At 37.3% G+C, this 8,867-nt stretch overlaps 1 protein-coding gene across 2 annotated transcripts in view; it reads left to right on the forward strand.

Annotated features, from left to right (window-relative positions):
• The window catches only part of LOC102144707 (mitochondrial adenyl nucleotide antiporter SLC25A24), a 54,687-nt gene extending 47,878 nt beyond the window's left edge, over window positions 1–6,809 (forward strand). For both annotated transcript variants that reach the window (XM_005542537.4, XM_074000507.1), the window contains 2 exons: window positions 2,417–2,567; window positions 4,775–6,809. In XM_005542537.4, the coding sequence (XP_005542594.3) occupies window positions 2,417–2,567; window positions 4,775–4,959 (336 nt within the window). In that variant the 3' untranslated portion in view covers window positions 4,960–6,809. The remainder of the gene's footprint in view (window positions 1–2,416; window positions 2,568–4,774) is intronic.
• Window positions 6,810–8,867: the final 2,058 nt, after the last annotated feature.

Here is an 8,867-nt window from a genome sequence, read left to right on the forward strand (position 1 = left end):
CTGCAGTGAACATGGTTGTGCAAATATTTCTTCAAGATACTGTTTTCATTTCTTTTTGACATATACTCAGAAGTGGAATTTCTGGGTCAGATGGTAATTCTATTTTTAAGTTTTTGAGGAATCTCCATGTCATTTCCCACAGTGACTAGACCTTTTTGTTTTTTAACATTTCTATCAGTGTACACCAAGATTCCAATTTGTCCACGTCTTCCCCAGTACCATTAAGTGGGGTTGTGAAGTCTCCTACTATTACTGTGTTGCTGTTTATTCCTCCCTTCAGTTCTATAAATGTTTGCTTCATATATGTAGGAATTTAATATTTGGTCCATATATAGTTATTATTTCTTCCTGGTAACGTGACCCATTTATCATGATGTAATGTCCATCTTTGTCTCTTGTGATAGTTTGTCTTAAAGTCTATTTTGTCAGATGTAATTATGGCCACTCTGCTCTCTTTGGGTTCCCGTTTTTATGGAATATCTTTTTCCATCCTTTCACTTTCAGCTTATGTGTGTCCTTAGATCTAAAGTGAGTCTCATATATAAGGTATAGTTGATTCTGTATGTGTTATTCACTCAGCAATTTGTATCTTTTAATTGGGGGATTTAATCCATTTACATTTAAAGCAGTTAGTGATAGGGAAGGACTTACTGTTGTCATTTGGCTAGCTGCCTTTTGTCTTTGTCCTGTAGCTTTTTTGTCTTTCCTTTCCTCTCTTCCTGGCTTCTTTTGTGTTTTGTTGATTTTTTTTTTTTTTTTTTTTTTTTTTTTTTTTGTAGTGGTATGTTTTGATTCCCTTCTCATTTCCCTTTGTGTGCATTCTATAGATGCTATTTTTGTGGTTACCATTGCAACTACATAAAACATACTAAAGTTATAGCAACTTATTTTAAACTGTTTACAACTTAACTTCAGTGGTATAGAAAACTGTTTCTTTACATCTTTCACCTCCTCCCCACCAACTTTATGTCTTTTGATATTATATATCCTTAACATAGATTTATAGTTACTTTTTTTGCTTTTCTTCTTTAAATTCTGTTTAAATTTTGTTTTTGAAATAGATTTTAAAGTTATTTTTATACCTTCATTACAACACTATAGAATTTTATAATATTCTAAATATTGACCTTTACCATAGAGTTTCATGTTTTCATATGGTTTTGTGTTGTTATTTATCATCCTTTTGTTTCTCCTTTTAGCCTTTCTTGTAGGGCTGGTCTAGTCGTGATAAGCTATATCAGCTTTTGTTTGTCAGGGACAGTCTTAATTTCTCCTTTTTTGAAGGACAGTTTTGCCCATACAGTATTTTTGTTCGGCAGTTTTTTTAAGTTTCAAAACATAGAATATAACATTCCATTTCCTTCTAACCTGCAAGATTTCGCTTGAGAAATGCACTCAATGGATTTTTTAATCCATTGAGATAATTTTTTAATCCTGTAGGATTTAAAATTTTTAGTCTTACAGGATTAAAAAAATTAAACTAGTTATATAACAATTAACATGTATTTTATACTTAAAATAGCTTATGTTTAAAAAGTTGATTATCATATATATTTTATGCAGTTTCTCCTAATTATTGCCTTCTAATGAAATACAGAGATCTAGAGTAATAGGGGATAAAGTATGGCCTTTTGATCAGCATGCCTGGTTCTGAGTCCTTCTTTAAAAACTCTGGGCCTGGTGTGGTGGCTCATGCCTATAGTCTCCACACTTTGGGGGGCCAAGGCGGGCGGATCACCTGAGAGGTCAGGAGTTTGAGATCAGCCTGGCCAACATGGTGAAACCCCGTCTCTACTAACAGTACAAAAATTAGCTGGGCGTGGTGGTGGACGCCTGTAATCCAAGCTACTCAGGAGGCTGAGGCAGAAGAATCGCTTGAACCTAGGAGGCAGAGGTTGCAGTGAGCTGAGATTGGGTCACTGCACTACAGCCTGGGTGAAAAGAGTGAGACTCCATCTCAAAAAAACCAACAAAGAAGAACTCCACTGAGATGAATTTTCCTCATTTCAGAATAAATCAGAATAAAATCAGAATAATAGATTTATGTCAGAGTTTTTGTAAGGCCCAAATGAAATATATGTAAAGTGTAAAATGAGATACAATTAGTAGAATTATATTGTTTTATTAATACTCACCATAAGAGGTGTTCTTTAGATCCTGCAGCGTTTGGTACACAGTTCACGTTTGTTTAGAAGAAGGTGAGTAACCAGTGCAAAGCTCATGTGTTCTGCATCCCTAGTGGCCTCCCACCTCTCCACAGAGCCGCTGCCTCCTACAGTGCCTGCAGCTTCTACCAATGCGTGGCCCCGTGCTGCAGAAATGGGGCTTGTCATGAGGCTGAGAATAACTGAAAATGTTTGCATTGAGTGAAGTTGTAGAGTTCGTTAATTATTTTTCTTCTTTATTTCTCTGGCAGCTCTTGAAGTCCTATTGGCTGGATAATTTTGCAAAAGACTCTGTGAACCCTGGAGTCATGGTGTTGCTGGGATGCGGTGCCTTATCCAGCACCTGTGGTCAGCTGGCCAGCTACCCATTGGCTTTGGTGAGAACTCGCATGCAGGCTCAAGGTGAATTTTTGATTACAGAACCACACCGATAAAAGTGCTGCACCAGTAATATGCTTTTAGAACTCCAAGTTCTACTCAAATGCAGAGTGTAGTTTTAAGATGGCATTTCTCAACCATTTTTTCATTATTGCCTCCTTAAGGAATCTTCTCAGAAATTCTTTTTCTGAATACTCCCTCGTCATGAAATTTTTATGTGACTGAAGCATTGCATATGTACTGTGTGCATACATATGCCTTATACATAAACAGAGTAAGATTTTTTTGACTGTGTTACATGCACGTTTTAAGATTATAAGCTTTGGTATCTGATGGATTTGGGTTCATATCCTTGCCTCAGACTTCTTGGGGTTTTTAATGGGAATGAAAATTGTACAGTGTTGTAAGAATTACCAACAATATAAATAAAGCATCTTGGGTTTGTTAAATTCTTGGTAAACGGTGGCTGGAATCAGTTTTTAGTGTTGTGTGGACCCTACAAGTTTTGATCTGTGATTCCTCCTCACTGTGACACTATCTCCATGGTTGGCTTTGATTACACTGTACCGTCCTGGTTGTTCTGCCAGCCCATTGATAACTGCTACCATTTGCTCACTTTTATTGCTATCCCAACTCTATTAAAGTATGCATTCAAATGCCTTTCTTTTCTCTTTGATGTTTTCCCTGGTCAGTCTTATCCATTGTTTTCTTAAGTAGTACACCTTGGGCATCTACAGCTCCATTCCCAACCTCCCTTCCAAGTGCCAGCCACAGCAACCCCAGCCAAGCAGTCAGTCATTAATTGGCAAATACTCCCTGAGCCATTGTCCTATTCTAGACACTGACAGATGCTTGGGGTAGAGCAGTCAACAAGTCAGATGTGGCCCCACCAGTGTAGAGTAGAGAAGACGTATATCCAGCAAGTAAATAATCTGTTTAAACCAACTCCCCTTTTGTTAGGGGAGCACAGAGCAAGCAGCTATAACCTAACTTGGGAGCTGCAGAATGCTGTCAGTGAAGCTGAGACTAGAAAGATGAGTGGGCACAGGCCAGTGGAGTGGGAGCAGAAAACATTCCAGCTGAGGGAAAGCATGTGTGAAGACACTGAGGCAGGCACCAACATGGTGTATTGGAGGAGCTGAGAGACAGTCATGGCTGTAGAGAAAAACACAAAGTAGTGAACTACACGTTTCTTATGTATTCTCTCATTTCACCATCATAACCATCTTGGGGATGGGAATACTACTCTTATCCCCGTGTTTCAGATGAGCAGCTGGGGCAGAGAGAAATTAAGTAACTCCCACAAGATTATACCTGTGGTAAATAGTGGGACTGGAAATCAGACACATGCAGTCTGATTCCAACCCTCTTGTCTGCCAGCTCCGATCCAGACCTTTGCATGGCTGATATGGCTGATAGATTGTCTGTGGCTGATAGATTGTCATTTCTGACCTCAAAGTCTGATCATTTTACATCTGTTCAGACATCTTTGCAACCTTTCAGTATCAGTTCCAAAGTTCTTAGTGGGAATTTCAAAGCCTTTAATAATCTGGCCCCATTTTATTCACTATCTGTGTAATAACCACATACGACAATCAGCTGCATCTCCATAGCACATGGTGCTCCTCCCGTTGTCTTGGTTGTGCCAGCAACACTGGATTTCGCTTTCTCTTGTTGCTTGTTGAGGTCATTTCCAAGGCCCAGGTCCTTGTGCTTTCCCCAAGCTTCCCAGAGCTTCTTCCATACTCCCCTTACATCCTGAGATTTAACTGTTCTCTCTTCAGCGCTTGTCTGGTAAGAAGGAGACAGCAGCAGTGTGGGGTGGTGGAAAGTATACCAGCTTTGGAGTCAGACCATTGGATCTCAGCCCCAACATTTTCTACTTAGGATTTTTAGGACAAATTTCTCCATCTTTCTAAGCCTCCAATTGCTCACTTACAAAATTGATATAATATTTATCTTGCAGGATTGGTATGGAAGGTAATTAACCCAGTCTTTAGAACATAGTAATTAATAAATAACTATTATTACCATCATTTTTATAGTTAGGACACGCACTGTTAGGTGCTATGCAAAGAGGATCATAAAAGGGATATTGTCTTGGGCTCCTTGGAATAAATGTTATCCTTTTACCGTATTCTAGAATATCATTCTGAATCATAATTGTTTGTTGTAATAATAATGAAACATGCTTGAATATTAAATTACTCTCTTCTTTTATTATTTTTTAGCCATGTTAGAAGGCTCCCCACAGCTGAACATGGTTGGCCTCTTTCGACGAATCATTTCCAAAGAAGGAATTCCAGGACTTTACAGAGGCATCACCCCAAACTTCATGAAGGTGCTACCTGCTGTAGGCATCAGTTACGTGGTTTATGAAAATATGAAGCAAACTTTAGGAGTAACCCAGAAATGATGTTGCATTTTTTGCTTTAGCGTGATAATTGAAACTTTCAACAATCCTTGGAGTGACTTTTTCTCCTCGAATTGAAACAAGTCTATGGCAAAAGAAGCTGCATTTTTTTCACAAAAGGGAAGACGATAACAATGGTCACTTCAAACTTTTGGGCTCAATTATATGTACACAGAAATGTTAAAAATCATAGTTTTAATGTGTTTTGAAAAGGCCACACAATTATACTTTGTCTTTTCTTAATAATCCTGCAAATCTCTGCCCTGAATCCGAAATCTGAAAATGTACTTGCTTGAACAAAATTTGTTTTGTGTGGTAGAGTTATAAATCATTAATCTTTATTTTGGGTGGTTCATGTTTATGCCAGTTCCTTTATACTTAAATGTCTTGTTTTATATATTTTGAATGTCTTTATGGATTTCTTTAAATTTCCTTGTAAAAGAACCATTAATAGAAAATCATTACATTTAAAATATACCTTACAGCAAAAGCATCCAAAGAAGTGTAGGGTTTATGTCCTTATTTTTCTCTCAGCTGAATAGGAGTGAACACAGTGGTAGAATTTCTAAAGAGAAGTGATGAAATTATATTTATTTCAGTGGGCACTTTTCCATTTTATATGTACCGTTATTTGGTTCCTGGAGTTATACACTAATTTTCAGTGTATTACTGTTAAATTATCAACACAAGACAACTTATTTGAAAGATTCTGTTTATTCTACCATTGCTTTGAAAAGCAGCAAGAAATGAAATCCTTTGACTTATATCAGCTTCTGAAGAGCATCTTTGTTTTCCTTTGTCCTTTGTTTCCTACATTTTGAATCAGATTCCATTTTAGTCAGGAAGACTTCTTGGGACCGATCTTAGTAACCTGAAATTTCTTTTTTAATTGCATGAAGTGGGTTGATCGTGAGCAAATGACGTGCTTATTTCTCCCTCATTGTTGAATATCTTTGAACTTGCTGTTCTCAATTTGGGCAGCGCAAAGGTGAGAGATACATATTAATAGTAGTATGTATTACTCTTATACATTAGATACCTATTTTTAAATGAAAGGCCCAATTTGTAAATATATGCATTCATATTTTCTCTTGCCCCAAATTTTAGGAACATGTTATGATATAGGAGACTTAATTTATAATAATGAGAGCATTTTTTTTAAATTTTACTAAAACCATTTTTGTAGTCAACTCTCTTTTCTTATTTGTGTGATTGGAACATAGAAAAATATTTACTAGTTGAAGTTATTATCAGTTTTTAATTTAGTTCTTAAACTCATTTGACTTCTAATAATTTCTGTTATAAATTGCCAGCATTTTAATGAAAATCTAATGATGTAATAGGCATTTTCTTTATTTGAACCTACCTCTTTTATTTTCTGAACCAAAGAGAAAGATGGACTGGTGTTTGTGAAACATTTTTTAAAATGTAATTTCATTTATATTAGTTATGTTTGATAAATATCTTAGTATTTTTATAATATGATAAGCCTGGGATTCTATTTTAAGGGTTATTTGTACTTTTGAGTAATATATAAAGTGACAATATTAAGGTACATGATCAGCTCTTTCTAATTTTACTCATAAAAATTATGGAAATGAATAATTTTGCTAACTTTTGAAATTTCAAACTTCTGGAAGATATGAAAATATTCATTGTTCATTATGAATTTAAATTGTTCCCTATTTAACATTTGTAAGGTATGAATGTGATTTGTCTGTACATCTTGTATCTTTTCCAAAAAATAATTCTGTATCTTTTGGATAAAAGCCAAGAGTTGAAGATAGTATATTTCTGGCAGTACTGAATATTTACTTACAGTTTCTATCAAAAATATATATTTGTTTCTAAAATTACTTGTTTTCCAGTTGTTATTATTTCAGAGAAAATTCTTAAGTCTCAGTTTCCTAATTAAAAAAAAATTGTAAATAAAGCAAAAAGTGTGTCCTACAGCTTAGCTGGCTTAGATGTTTGGCACCAGTTTGAATCATGCTTTTTACATCTGGCTCCATGTAGTCTTTCCAAACATTTTGGCCCTTCCCGAGCAGCCTTTGTAGATATTGTCTGTATGATGCATTTTGACACAAGATGATATTTTTTGTGATATCAAAATTCCACATTTACCAACTAGAGTTACAGCCGTGGGGTTCCCAGTACCAAGGGGGACCCAGAGCTACAGGATTGGCCTGGCTCATCTTTCCGTGGAGTATCAGTTTGTCTTAAAATTGTGGGGAAAAAATTCTAAGTTGAATTCACTGGTAAGTAATTTTTTAAAATTTTATAATGCAGATTACAAATGCAAAATTTGACTTAAAAATTAAAACATAAGACTGCAGAGAAATTCTGCATTTCAACTCCAGTACTACCCAGACTTCAGAAATAACTTATCAGTTATTTCTGTAAGCTTCTCGCTTACCTGAATACCTGACAGGTAAGATGGCTGTAGCCGACACTGGCAGTTCCCTGCCCACATACCTGTCCCTATCCACAGCTGCAGAGGGCAGCTCTGTGTGCAATTGCCAGCATCTGCTCCTCTGTTCTCAGGGAACCTTTGTTAGAAAAATGCTGCCATATTTGTTTCTTGCCTATTAGTCTTGTCTCCTAGTCAAGAGAATAAATTTATGCAAGCAGAGATTGTACTTTACAGTGTTTTGACTTTGAGCTTGACATTAGGTTGCATTTGTAAAAGTGTGGCATGGCTTCCTCATCGCCCAATAGGAACTTTGCCAGCCCTTTTGTTCTTGTGGAATGTCCTTTTTTGAGAAGAGCACCAAAAGAGTAACAATATTATGGAGGGAGCAACCCTCCTTTGCCATATCCTCTCACTGGGAGACACGTGGAGCAGTCTGAAGTCATTTAGGCCACTCTCTGGGAGAGCACATCCTATGATGTTCTCCCAGCCCAGCCCCTTCCACTGTGCTCAAGTTCAAGCTGACCAGCTCTCTGATCACAGTGTAAATGAAGATGATTGTCAGTGGGCCCCAGAGCCCTATACCCAGACACTCAGCCACAGCCACTAACCCCAGGCCACTTCAGCATTTATTTACCAGCATTCACTCACTCATTTGTTCTTGCAGTGAGCATTTATTAGGCACCTGTTATGGCTTGGCTTTATCCCCATCCAAATCTCATTTTGCATTGTAACTCCCACAATTCCCACATATCGTGGGAGGAACTGGTGGGAGGTGAATGAATTATGGGGGTGGGTCTTTCCTGCACTGTTCTCATGATAGTGATTGAGTCTCATGAGATCTGATGGTTTTAAAAACAGGAGTTTCCCTGCACAAACTCTCTCTTTTCCTGCTGCCATCCATGTAAGATGTGACTTGCTCCTCCTTGCCTTCCACCATGATTATGAGGCTTCCCCAGCTACATGGAACTGTAAGTCCAATTACACCTTTTTTTGTAAATTGCTCAGTCTTGGGTATGTCTTTATCAGCAATGTGAAAATGGACTAATACACTAAATTGGTAACCGTAGAATGGGGCGTTGCTGAAAAGATACCTGAAACTGTGGAAGTAACTTTGGAACTGGGTAACAGGCAGAGATTGGAACAGATTGGAGGGCTCAGAAGAAGGCAAGAAAATGTGGGAAAGTTTTGAACTTCCTAGACACTTGTTGAATGGCTTTGCCCAAAATACTGATAGCAATATGAACAATCAAATCCAGGCTGAGGTGATTTAGAATGGAGATGAGGAACTTCTTGGGAACTGGAGCAAAGGTGACTCTTGTTATGTTTTAGCAAACAGATTGGGGGCATTTTTCCCCTGCCCTAGAGATTTGTGGAACTTTGAACTTGAGAGAGAATTTAGGGTATCTGGCAAAGAAATTTCTAAGCAGCAAAGCCTTCAAGAGGTGACTTGGGTACTGTTAAAGGCATTCAGTTTTATAAGGGAAGCAGAGCATAAAAG

This window comes from Macaca fascicularis, chromosome 1, assembly GCF_037993035.2.
Source record: "Macaca fascicularis isolate 582-1 chromosome 1, T2T-MFA8v1.1".
Classification (NCBI taxonomy): Eukaryota; Metazoa; Chordata; class Mammalia; order Primates; family Cercopithecidae; genus Macaca; species Macaca fascicularis.